This window comes from Oryctolagus cuniculus, chromosome 8 (genome assembly GCF_964237555.1).
Source record: "Oryctolagus cuniculus chromosome 8, mOryCun1.1, whole genome shotgun sequence".
NCBI classification, from domain to species: domain Eukaryota; kingdom Metazoa; phylum Chordata; class Mammalia; order Lagomorpha; family Leporidae; genus Oryctolagus; species Oryctolagus cuniculus.
Genome location: NC_091439.1, coordinates 113,138,275 through 113,151,883, shown reverse-complemented (window position 1 = coordinate 113,151,883; position 13,609 = coordinate 113,138,275). Strand labels below are relative to the sequence as shown.

Sequence of the window (13,609 nt, the reverse complement as noted above, 5' to 3'; positions counted from 1 at the left end):
CACGGCTCTTTCAGAAAACCACAAGGAGCCTGTGTGAAGCAGCAGCCACGGTGCTAGGGGATGTGATATCAGAAACATCAGACAGGCAGGCCTGGGCCAGGCTGGGGAGAGCTTGCGTGCTGTCCTGAGCAGCCCGTACCCCAGAAAGACATGTCTTTGTCTTATGAAGAATGCAAGCCCACCGAAAAAGAGCAGTAGGGAAAAGGGAGTCTGTTCTGACCCATCAGGGAGGTGTCAGGGAGCACAGGTGCTGGAAATGGGCTGTGGCGAGACAGTCGGCAGCCACTCATCCCTCTAGCTCCTTGTCTGTGGTCACGTGAGCGGGGGACATGCCACATTTTAATTTCAGCAGGTTCATTTGTTCCTCCCTCCCACATCATCACATGTATGTAGTTTTGGGTTCCCACGGCTTCAGTTGTAACCACAGTCCTGTATTCCTTCCAGGCTCTCGTGTCAGCTCTGTTTGACTGTAATCTCTGACTCTGGTGGTGTGTGAGGTAACGACAAAGGGCCCCATCACCAGGGGCTGGGAGGGGAGGGGATCCCCTAGTACAGTCTGTGCATGGAGCTCTGCCTCACTTAGGGGAGCACCTGCAGTGATGGGGCATGGACTGGGAGGGCAGCCCCATTTGTCTGCCACTTGCTGCCATCTCCCTGGAGTGCACATTTCCTCTAACTGACTTGGTAAGTTCCTATTGACCTCCTGTTATTTGCTAGGCATTGGTCCAGGCCGTAGAAATAGAGCAAAAACAAAATAGTGCCTTTCCTCTCCTCTCCAGCAGCCTACATTCTATTGGGGGGAGCAGGTAATAAATCATATGATGTCACTAAGAAATAAATGCATTGTGATATAAAGTAGGACAAAGGGGGTATTGTATCAGGTAGCATTCAATTTGAATGCAAAAAAAAAAAAAAAAAAAAAAAAAAAAAAAAAAAAAAGACCCCAGAAGTTAGAACATGTTTAAACAAAGTTTTTTTTCTGACTTTGTCCAAAGGTGGGTATGATGCTCCACAGTGTCAGGTTCTTTTTGTATGATTGTGGTGCCATGTGTGGCTGCCAACATGGGTGCTGGAGCTCCAGCCATTACACACACCCAACCAGAAAGAGAATGGCACAGGACACGTGTCATATACCACATACAGCACTGCCCGCGCCATCATGGCCTAGTCAAACCTCCTGGTTGCAGGAGAATCTGGGAAGCATAGTCAGAGGCAGTCAAGAGCCTCAGTGAATGATAGAGACCCAGTGCTCATACCAGGGGAGTGTGGATGCTGGCAGCAAATCATGTCTGTTAGAAGGACAGTCGTTACATGAAGGGGGCCCACATGCCACTAAGGGTGGTCAGGCTCAGTATCTTATGCACTCAGTGCAGACTGGGAAGGAAGTGAAGGGCAAGTGTGTCTGTGTTTGGGGGAAGAACATTCCAGATGCAGAGAACGTCTACCCGACTTGATGCACTGAAAAGACAGCAAGAAGACAGGATGGCTGACACTGCAAGGACAAGCAGAGTGACTTGCTGATCCAGTGAAACTGGCCTCACCACTCACTGCAGCAAGGAAGCCGAATCTGCAGCCTAGAAGAGGCCCACCGTGCCACGAGGGCACAGCAAACCAGCCGAGGAGCCAGCGTCCTGCCAGTGCTGTCCCACAAGCCATCTGCTGTGCTGAGAAGGGGCCAGCCAAGCAGCCCCTTGTTGGAGAAATGGCACTGAGATGGCTGAAGAAGGAAACAGAAGCTATTTACTGGGCAAGAACTTCCTGGAAGAGACTGAGGCAGGTTGACTTAAGAGGAGAGGGAAAAAGTGAGGGAGAGGGAGAAGGAGAAGGAGAGGGAGAAGGAGAGGGAGGGAGAAGGAGAGGGAGAGGGAGAGGGAGAGGGAGAGGGAGAGGGAGAGGGAGAGGGAGAGGGAGAAGGAGAGGGAGAAAGAGAGGGAGAGGGAGAGGGAGAGGGAGGGAGAGAGAGATTCCATCTACTGGTTTACTCTCCAAGTGTCTGCAACTGCTGGGACTGGGCTAGGGCCAACAGCAGGAATCTGGAGCTCAATCTGGTTCTCCCATGTGGGTGACAGGGACCCAAGTATTTGAGCCATCACCTGCTTAGGGTACACATTAGCAGGAAGCTGGAATTGGGAGTAGAATCAGCCTCAAACCCAGGGACTCTGACATTGGATGTTGGTCTTGCAAGCAGCACCTTAACTGCTACACCAAACTCCACTTCTGCTCTGTCTTGCGGTTAGCACATCCTGGGAGGCAGCAGATGATGGCTTTACTGCTCCAGACTTCAGACAGTGAAAAAGTCAAATGACATTTCAGTGTCACTGTGCAAATATCCTTTACCTAGAGCCCCTTGAAAGGGTATAGAGGAGTTTGAAGGGCTCAAGACCCATATTTTATGAAAAACAAACAGAAACAAAACACTGCTTGGAGCCCGCACTGTGACATGGTGGGTAAAGCTGCTACATCCCGCATGGGCACTGGTTTGAGTCCCAACTGCTCTACTTCTGGTCCAGCTCTCTGCTATGGCCTGGGAAAGCAGTAAAAGATAGCCCAAGTCCTTGGGACCCTGTACCCATGTGGGAGACCCAGAAGAAGCTCCTGGCTCCTGGCTTCAGATCGGTGCAGCTCCAGCTGTTGTGGCCATCTGGGGAACAAACCAGCAGATGGAAGACTTCTCTCTCTCTCTCTCTAGCTCTGCCTCTGCCTCTCTGTAACTCTTGCCTTTCAAATAAATAAATAAATCTGCCCTAGACTGATCATAGCCCATCCCAATGGGGCAGGGTGACCCACCTCAACACATGGGCTATGGTGGGAGGGGTGGTGTCTGGATGAAAATCTTAGGGGAAGGGGCAATGGATGCAGACGCTCACTACATAAACACACAAGAAACAACTAGGAAGGCACACAGCTATAGCCACTTGGTAAGAAAGTGGGATTTGGGGACCACCAGTGTGGCATAATAGGTAAAGCGGGAGCTAGCGCTGTGGCGCAGTGGGTTAAAGCCCCAGCCTGCAGTGCTGGTATCCCATATGGGTGCTGGTTCGAGTCCTGGCTGCTCCTCTTCTGATCTAGCTCTCTGCTGTGGCCTGGGAAAGCAGTGGAAGATGGCCCAAGTCCTTAGGTCACTGCACCCATGTGGGAGATCTGGAAGAAGCTCCTGGCTCCTGGCTTTGGACCAGCTCAGCTCTGACCGTTGTGGTCATTTGGGGAGTGAACCAGCGGAATGGAAGACCTCTCTCTCTCTCTCTGGCTCTACCTCTCTTTGTAACTCTTTCAAAGAAGTAAAAAATAATTCTAAAAATTATATTCTAAAAAATAATAGGTAAAGCAGCCACCTGAGATTCCAGCACCCCATATAGGCACTGGTTTGAGTCCTGGCTTCTCCACTTCTGATCCAGCTCCCTGCTAATGCACCTGGGAAAGCAGTGGAGGATGTCCCAAGTGCTTGTGCTCCTGCACCTATGTGGGAGACCCAGAACAAGCTCCAGGCTCCAGGCTCGAGGCTCCAGACTCCAGACCTGGCCCAGCCCCAACCATTTCAGCCATTTGGAAGTGAACCAGTGGATGGAAGATCTCTCTGTCTCTCCCTCTCTCTGTCACTCAGCTTTTCAAGTAAATAAAATACATTTTTTTAAAGCAGGATTTGGGACAACACAAGTGAGAGATTTCCACCTTTGATTCAGTATTCAAAACAGACAAGGCTTGAATCCTGGAGCAAAAATGCCTTCTTATTTGTACAAACAGAAAAACTAGAGCATGAATGGGAACTGGCCAAAAAGAGGTAGACGACTAGGCACAATTTACAGTTGTTGGTACATGGACAAAAAGGTCTCCTAATGCAAGCTCTTTCCATTCTCTCATGCTGCACCTGACAACCTACCGGCACCCTCCTGCTGTCAGCCAGGGGGTCAGTTTACAGTATCACTGATGAGGTTACAGCTTCCATTGCACCCCAAGCTGAAGCTCCTCTGCACGGTGACCGAGTGCCCTGAGCTGAGTTGCACAGAAACAAGTTTTCTCAGCTCTGCTTTGTCACACTGCCTGTCGAGGGGCCGAGATCTCTGAGCATCACTATTTTCTCATTGTTGACTTTGGTACTGCACTGAAGAAGTCTTCTCTCCCTCAACATTACAAAACCAGTGCCCGGTGTTTCTCCTGGTATATTTGTTTTTTTTTCTATTTGTATTTTTACAGTTAAATCCTACCTGGCTCTTATTCTGGTGTAGGCTGTGATGCCTGTACATTACATCTTCCCAAGTACAGTTGCACTAACACTGGTTTTGATTAATTGGCCCTTTCTGCTCTGATTTTAAGTGCCACTTTGATAAAACACAATGTGAACCACACATAGGGTAAGTGGGCTTCTGGACTCTTCATTCTGTTTCATGATCCATCATTTTGGCACTGGTGACACTACTCCTGTGGCTTTACACTATGCTTTGATACCTGCTGGAAGAAACCCTCAGCCAGTGCACTAGTTTCTGTATTGATGATGTAATCAACTTCCGAGAATTTAGCACCTTAAGCATACAAAGTTATCATCTTATAGTCCTGGAGGTCAAAATGTTCAAAATGGGCCCCACCATGCTAAAGTCGACATGCCAAATGGCCACGTTCCCTCTGGAATCTCTACAGTAGACTGCTTGCTCTCCTGGGTTCCAGGCTGACTCCTCGGCTCAGGAGCCTTCTCACCCTCAAAGCCAGCCAACGCTAGCTGCATCTTCTCACATTGCATCATCTTTTCTGCCTCCTCCTCCCACTTTTAAGAACCCTTGTGATTACACTGGGCCCTGTAGATAATTCAGGTTAGCCTTCTTTTTAAGGTCAGCTGATTAGCAATGCCAGTTCCATCTACACCCTGCGTTCTCCTTTGCCATGTAACTTGATGTATTCGCTAGTTCCAGAAATGATGTGGGTTATCTTAAAACAGATACCACTGTTTTTCATGCTCAGTATTGTTTCCCAAAATTTCTTGAGCTTTTTCTCCCATGATTCTGGAATGCATTCTGGAACTCTACACCCTGCTGCCCTCCTCGATTCAATATGTATGAAAATGAGACTGTGAAGTGGGTACTGTATATGTCCCAATAATCAGTGATAAAACCAAATATCCACTCACTATGTTAACAGAAATATAATTTCTTTCCTTTCTCTATATAGAAAGTATGACATTCATAACCAAATAAGTGGCATACTGCTATAGATAGTTAAATAAAAGATACTTTTTCTTGATACCTTTATGCTTGTGGTATCAAACAAAAATTATTGGTGTCCAATTGATCTGCACTAGGCCCAGAAGATCAGAGCAAACCAGAATGGAGTCACTCACATGAGATGCACCACATCAAAGTAAACTTTAAAATGAGCCAGTTTTCCAAAGAACAGGAGATTCCTGTAAGGCAAGCAGAAGGGTTCCAGGTCACCTGAGCTGGCATAAAAAGCAAGCCCTTCTGCTATAACCCTTTAAAGAAAGTAACTTTTGAAATGACTGCATGGGTTTTTGTTTCACTTCCATCTTAAGCCCTTTTCTGCCTATAATCCCCACCCCAAGTCTATGTTCAGTCCATCAAAGCTCCTCCTCATTTATGAATGGGATGTCCCTGATAATAGGTCTGTAAGACTTGATTTGCTAGAATTTTTTTTTTTTTAGATTTTATTTATTTGAAAGGTACAGTTACAGAAGTTACAGAGAGACAGAGAGAAAGGTCTTCATTCCCTTGGTTCATTCCCCAAATGGCCCAACGGTCGGAGCTGCGCCGATCCAAAGCCAGGAGCCAGGTGCTTCCTCCGTATCTCCCATGTGGGTTTTTCCCAGGCCACAGCAGTGAGCTGGATTGGAAGAGGAGCAGCCAGGACTAGAACAGGTGCCCATATGGGATGCTGGCACCACAGGTGGAGGAATAACCCACTGCACCATGGCGCTGGTCCCCCAGAATTTGTTTTCTAACAGTGTTATGTCAGCTTTTTAAAAATTTCTGATTTCTGTGATTGCCTTCTGCATTGTAAATAAATATCCATGTTCAAAACTTATTTTGTACAACTAAGTTCTATGACCTACAAAACTCTTCTCCACTCTATTAGTAGATAAAAGCCAATTCTGTCTGATTGCTCAAGCCTATTCTTCATTCCTTCCTCTTCTTCATAGCTGCTAGTCAGTTAACACCCACGGATCATACCTGTTAGCTATTTCTTACAAAAGGTCACCCCTTTGCTTTTCTTTTTCACACAATGCCACTCCCCTTTGGGGCTTTATCTGTTCTGTCCTGATACCTGAAGCCACAACCCCCACCCCATGATGTGGGATATTTGACAGTTATTGGCCTGTGAATCAGTATTTCCTTATAAAAATTTGAAACAATACTGAAATCCAGTTGATTTTCATCTGATCTTCTCTTCCTGGGAGACAGTCATCAATATATTTTTCAGTGTTTTCTGGCCATTTGCATTTAGAAGTACATTGTTTTAGTTTTTATAGAAATGGTGTATTAATGTACGTATTACCTAGCACTTGCTTTTTTCACCTAACATAGATCTTTCCATGATTATACATTTAGATACATTATACAGTCATATAGCTGGTAACTTTAAAAAAGATATATCTGCAAGGCAACAAGGGGGATGCAGTAGAGAGAACTTCCATTTGCTGGTCTATTCCCCAAATTCCCACCCATAGCAGCCAGGTCTAGGCCAGACTGAAGCCTTCGGAAGCCAGAAACCCCATCCAATCTCTCACAGGGGTGGCGGGAACTCAAGTACTTGAGCTACCACCTGCTGCCTCCTAGGGCATTAGTAGGATGTTGTGTCAGAAGTGCAGGGTAGCTGGGACTCAAACCAGGCACTCCAATTAGGGTTGTGGGCTTAAATGGCTGTGCCACAACACCCGCTCCTAGATCTACTTCTTTAACTGCTCAATGGCATTTCATGAGTCATCTTGTAACTTCACGTAGCCATTCTTCTACTGATATGCATCCTTCCTGACTCAATTCCTATTACTCCTACCTTTTTTCCTTGCCCAATAGTACTGTGTGACCTCCAAATTGTGGAATGGGTATCCCTGAGAATAAAGATGTGATTAACAGTTTCAAAGGATTCAATTTTCAGATGATCAATTTTCCTAAGACGGATCTGCCTGAGAGGACTCCTGGAGCCCAGAACTTGCACTTCACAATGGCCCCTCTCGCACTCGGCACACCCTGCATCTTGCATTCTGCACCGCTTGGAGATATAATAACCTTGAGGACACCAGTTGATAACCTGACAATTTCTTCTAATTAAGGCATCTTAAGAGATGTATTTCCAATTAAACTTTTAAATTTACAATTCGTGGTATACACCATGCTTAGTGTATCACTAACAATAGTAAAAAGCTCAATTTAGAAGAAATTTTAACTTTTGAAAAAACTGAAAGGCAGAGTTAAGAGTGGGAGAGACAGAGACTTTGTATCCACCGGATCACTCCATAAATGGCTGCAACAACTGAGGCTGTGGCAGACTGAAGCCAGAAGCCAGGAGTCTCATCCAGGTGTCCCATGTGCTGGCAGGGGCTCAAGTACTTGGGACACTGTCCCCTGCTTTCCCAGGTGCATTAGCAGAAAACTGGATTGGAGATGGAGCAGCAGGGACTCAAACCAGCGCCCATGTAGCAGACAAGTGCTGCAGACAATGGCTTAACCCACTGCACCACAGTGCTGGCCCCCAAAATTTTAACTCTTAAGAGCCCTAATGACATAGACTCATCAACAAAAGCCTTTGAAGCATGAAAGCACATTCAAGTTAACATAGGATTCTGTGGTACAAGTGAAATTAAAATGCTTTCAAGAAAAGATGATCCATGTAAAGTTTCCAGCTGATGAAAGGATCAAATATTTTCAGGACGGATGATGGTGGGTATTGCAATCTACGGTTATGTATAACTCACTGGGTCCATTAAAGGACTTCTGTAACCACTTGCTCTTCGAAGTGCCATTTACAGCCCATCAGAACCTACTTCTTTTGTAACTGATGAGAAATTTTAGACAGCGATGAGATTGTGAGGGAGAGCCACAGCCTTCTTCCCAGAGAAACCTAAAGCTTCCTAAGTCAGGCCCTTACGGTAGTGTGCCCATTCACTTGCTTCAGGCCTTCAGGTCATGGAGGGAACTTCCTGTTCATCTCTCACTGCAGCCTTCCTCCTAGGTATCACTTCACCCAGGAAGCCTCCTTCTGCCCCAGGCTGCAGCCGACCTCCACGTGTGTTCCCACAGTACTACAGGCTGCCCACACAGCCCACACGTGACTTCCTGTTAACTGTCCCACAGGGAAGATAAACAGAATCACATCCCACTGTTATACCCCAATGGAAACAGAGGCAGGGGGTGAAAGGGGGTTGCAGCTTAGAGCATGTGGTGGTGATGGGGCCGGCGCGGTGGTGTAGCAGGTAAAGCCACCCATGTGGTGGTGATGGGGCCGGCGCGGTGGTGTAGCAGGTAAAGCCACTGCCTGCAGTCCCAGCATCCCGTGGGGGTACCGGTTTTAGACCCAGCTGCTCCACTTCCGACCCAGCTCTCTGCTATGGCCTGGGAAAGTCCTTGGGCCCTTGCACCTGCCTGGGAGACCCAGAAGAAGCTCCTGATCGGCACAGCTCCGGCCATTGCGGCCAACTGGGGAGTGAACCATCGGATGGAAGACTCTCTCTCTCTCTCTGCTTTTCCTCTGAGTAACTCTGACTTTCAAATAAATAAATAAAATCTTAGAAAAAATGTGGCGGGGAAACGGAGAAAAATGAAAGAGGGGATGGTGGCGGAAAATGAGGGTGACTCTGGCTGTTAACAAGAAGGGAACACAGGTACGAGGCAGAGAATAGCCGAGAAAGAGCTCAGGTTTAGAGATAAACAGGGGCTAGGAGAAGCTTAAATTCTCGGTGTCTCTACTGCCAATACATCCCACAACAGTTTACAATTTGGTGACTAAAAGTAATGTGGGGTAACTCGAAGGAAGCAACGTTTACACACACACACAAATGCTGACTTTACAAAGAAACTTCAAAAAGTACATGAAAAGTAGAAAAGACAAAATAAAAAGTGTAAACTTTATTTCTCAAGGTATACTCTATCAAATTCAAGATACTTTTGTGAGTAACAATGTCAGCCACTTAGTCCATGTCAACATATTAAGTGAAGAAAACAGGTGCTCTTTAAAACTTTAAAGACCAGGAAGGCCCCCGCCCCCATCCCCAAAAAAGAGAGAGCAAGAGAGCCAAATCAGGACTGCAAGGTGAATACCTGCACTTGCAAAACTACCCTTGACGACAGGAGAGGAAGGACCACCGTCACTGTGGGAAGGGGCCCTTAGACGAAACTTTCCTAGGTGTTTTTCGACTAAAACTTCAGCTAACATTCTTAAAACACTCTCATGAGAAGCAGAAGTTATCATCCTTTGATCCTCCAAAAAGCCAACCAGCAAAACGCCTGGAGCCTCCCAAAACACTGTCACCACGACCTGTGTTCCTAACAAAGCCACTTCTGCTTTGACTGAACCACTTCCCCCCTTGGTTTTACGGTCCTGCGTCCTCAGGATTGTACTGGTAAAGCTATCTGTTTCAGCCATTACAATTTTTTGAAGAATGCTTCAGGATCTTGATCTCACTGGTTTATCACTTCCATTGAAAGCTCTGCTCTTGTCTGGAGCTGAGCTGGGTGCACCCCCTGAACAGAAAGCACATACCACTTCCAGCTTTCACTCAGCATTTCGTTAAGCTGAACCGTTGATGTGTATAGGGTAGGCCACTGTTCTCGCTAGTCATCAGTCCTCTTCAATCAGGGCACAGGCAAGACTCATTTCTTCCACGCACGGTGATGTAGATGTTCTGCTGCAGCGCGCTTCATCTTCAACATCCGCTTGTCCCTTCTTAAAACCAGTTACCCATTTGTGAACTGGGTAACTGTAGAGCACTATCCCCATAGACTCTCCTAAGGCAGCAATGATTTCAACATTCTGCAACCCAAGCTTCACCATAAACTTGATGTTTGCCTTGCCTCAATTTTAACAGAATCCATTTTGCTTTCATAGATCAAACTAGATCCTATTGGAAATATTATAACAAGTTAGCACAAGTTCATTTTGGTGGAAAAAACTTTTAAAAAAAAGTATGTATAATGGGCCTTTTCCATGAACTTATTGGAAGACCTCTGATATATATGCATAGATCCTAGGTGAACACAGAACATGCTTACTCCCCAGAGGACACCATCCCCGAATCGGGTCTCTCATGAATCATGGGTACATGAAGAAAGTAGCCCCATCCTGAGCCCGATTAGGCTTTGCACTGAAATGCCTTCCTGCCTCAAGCTACCCCACACTGCTTTGGAAAGCATCTTTCAAAGGGCAACCATCCTTGTGAAGAGTTACACAGAAAACCAATAAAACCAAAGACCGGCAGCCAAAGGTCAACACTAGAAATCTAAGGCGGCCACAGCTCCCTGCCTCCCTAGCTTTTTAAGGTCACACAAGTCACCAGGCCGGCGCCGCGGCTCACTTGGCTGGCCGCAGAGCACCGGCCGGCCCTAGCGGCCATTTGAGGGGCGAGCAAACGGAAAAAGGAAGACCTTTCTCTCGTCTCTCTCTCTAACTGCCTGTCAAAAAAAAAAAAAAAAATCACCACGGGCACACCTAAGTATTTCAAACACCCCTCAACACACACACACACACACACACACACACACACACACACACGGCCCCTTATTTAGGAGACAACCAAAAAAACCAGGCCAAACAGCAAGGCCCCGGCAAGGGTTGCAAGAGTGAATTTTGCAAAGGTGGCTCAGCAACGAGGCACTACCCGTGCGCGCAGGCCGCCCGGACATCCCTAAACACGTACCGGTCACCGTTCAGCGGGGCGGGAAACGGGCCTACCCCACCACGGGAGCCCGGGGGGCCGAGGACACTGGGTCCGGCCCTCGCGTGGCGGCCACACGCCCTCCCCGACCTGCTCCGAGCCTGCGCCGCGGAACGCCTCGCAAACAGGTGACCAGCGCACCGCTACGCCCCGTGCCAGAGGCGAGGCCGGGATGGCGCGCTCAAGCCAGCCTGCCCTCGCATCACACCGATGCTGCACCCCCGCAGCCCCGTCCTCCGACCCCGCCCGCACCCACCTTCGCCTGGCTGCACACATAGGCCAACCCCCTCCCGGGGAGCATGCGCAGTGGCCGGAGCCAGCCCCATCGCGCCTGCGCGGCAGCGGCGCCTCAACCGACAGCCGGACTTCGCCACTCAGGAGACGTGTTATTGCCACGGAGGCCCCGCCCCCAGAGGGAGACCATGGTGACGGACGACCAATCCGGAGACATGTTATTGCCGCAGAGCCCCGCCCCCGGCCAGGGGAGCCGATGACGGGCCGGGGTCATGGGTTGTAAGCGCGCCTGAGGTACGGACCCCGGCCGGCCGTGGTGTCCCTCCCTCAGCCCCGCGGCCTGCAGCAGCGCGCCGGGTCCTGCACTCGCCCGCCCGCGGCTCGGGCCGGAGGCCAGGAGCCGGCGGCGGGCTCGGCGTCCGGGCGGCCGGGAGGTTGGGGGGTGGCGACCCGGCGCGGTGATTGGCCGGCGGCTGGCCGCGGCTGAAGGCCCCGGGTGGCCGGGCGGGGAGAGAGAGCAGGCGGAGCCGTCCGCCGCCGAGCCGGGAAGATGCTGCTGTCCCTGGTGCTCCACTCGTACTCGATGCGCTACCTGCTGCCGGGCGTCGTGCTCCTGGGCACGGCGCCCACCTACGTGCTGGCCTGGGGGGTCTTGCGGCTGCTGTCCGCCTGCCTGCCTGCCCGCTTCTACCAGCGGATGGACGACCGGCTCTACTGCGTCTACCAGAGCATGGTGCTCTTCTTCTTCGAGAACTACACCGGGGTGCAGGTGAGGCTCTTGCGGGTGTGGACCCTTCACGGCAGGTGCCTGCTTCCGGGTGTGGACCCTTCACGGCAGGTGCCTGGCGGGCCCGGCTCCGGGAGCACGTGCCGTCGCGCGGTGTTTCACGCTCCTGCTGCAGCGGCCGGATGGCCACCTGCGCGGGTCCGCCGAGATCCCCGGGGCACTGCAGAGGGGTCGTTCTGAGGCCTCCGTGTGGCCCGCGCCCCCTCCGCGTCCGTGCGTCTCGGGGCTGAGCAGTATTTTCGAGTGGTGGCGAGCCTGCGGTCCGGGGAGATGGTGGAGCAGGGTGCAGGTGCGCTCGGAGGTGCTGTTTGGAAGAGACCTCCTCTTAGAACGCTGGTGGTGTTGCTGTTCGGGCCCGAAGTGCCGCTGGGCTTGGAGTTCTTCCCCAGTGCGAGTGAGACACGGGGGAGGGAGGAGACCCGTGCAGGTGCCGCCCTAGGTGCCGTTCTCGCCCGCCGGGGCTAGACTCTCTTTACTTTCATCCTGTCCATTGATGGGGACCGCAGTGGCAGATTAAAGCAGCTGGAACGCCAAGGCAGAAGGCGGCTGTCAGCGTTATTTAGTTCCTGGAAGTCTCAGGACGCACAGTTGTGAATTTTCCCGTTCTCTCGCCTACAGCGAGACTCTGGTTCTTGGCCATACCCGAGGTCCCATCAGGCGGCAGGGGTGGGGCGAGGTGGGGAGAATGGGACAGTACTGCCTTGTCTTTCGGCCTCTCTTTTTTCCACCTGAAGCAGCTGTGTTCGCGCTGTGGCCAGCCAGCTACTGTATTGAGTTTCCGACTGCTCCACTTGGAGCTTGTTTGTTGGGGAAGGGAACGCAGGCCCTTCATTCAAACCAGTATCTGTTAAGTCTTTACCAGAAAAGAAAAAAAAAATCTCTGTTCTTGATCGTGATGTACCGGTGACTTTTTTATTTTATTTTATTTTATCTTTTTGACAGGAAGAGTTAGACAGTGAGAGAGTGAGAGACAGAAAGGTCTTCTTTTTGTTGGTTCACCCCCCAAATGGTCGCTGCTTGCGGCTGTGCCGATCTGAAGCCAGGAGCCAGGTGCTTCTCCTGGTCTCCCATGCAGGTGCAGGGCCCAAGCACTTGGGCCATCCTCCACTGTCTTCCCGGGCCACAGCAGAGAGCCGGCCTGGAAGAGGAACAACCGGGACAGAATCCGGTGCCCCAACCAGGACTAGAACCTGGTGTGCCGGCGCCGCTAGGCGGAGGATTAGCCAAGTGAGCCGTGGTGCCAGCTCCGGTGACTGACTTTTAAAGTGGGCCTCTTTTAAAATTTTTCGCTAATTCAAGCTGGTTGTTCCCCTAGTCACTCCACCCCCATGCTCCTATTTCAACAAGTGTGTTTAAATGTATGGTTTTGGGGCCGGCGCTGTGGCACAGTAGGTTAATCCTGCACCTGCAGTGCAGCATCCCATTTGGGCACCGGTTCGAGTCCCGGCTACTCCTCTTCTGATCCAGCTCTCTGCTATGGCCTGGGAAAGCAGTAGAAGTAGAAGATAGTAGTAGAAGTAGAAGTGCTTGGGCTCCTGGACCTGCGTGGGAGACCTGGAAGAATCTCCTGGCTCCTAGCTTTGGAGCGGCTCAGCTCCATTGTGGCCATTTGGGGCATGAACCAGCAGATGGAAGACCTTTTTGTCTCTTCCTCTCACTGTCTGTAATTCTACCTCTCAAATAAATAAATCTTTAAAAAAATTAAAAATGTGTGGTTT

The 13,609-nt window shown here is 50.0% G+C and overlaps 1 protein-coding gene across 2 annotated transcripts in view; it reads left to right on the top strand.

The window, feature by feature from the left end:
- The first annotated feature begins 11,342 nt into the window (after nucleotides 1-11,342).
- Nucleotides 11,343-13,609, top strand: part of AGPAT5 (1-acylglycerol-3-phosphate O-acyltransferase 5) — a 62,638-nt gene continuing 60,371 nt past the window's right edge. The window contains exon 1 of one of the 2 annotated variants that reach the window (XM_008274179.3): nucleotides 11,343-11,873. In XM_008274179.3, the coding sequence (XP_008272401.2) occupies nucleotides 11,655-11,873 (219 nt within the window). In that variant the 5' untranslated portion in view covers nucleotides 11,343-11,654. The remainder of the gene's footprint in view (nucleotides 11,874-13,609) is intronic. The other variant, XM_051832695.2, reaches the window with a different exon arrangement.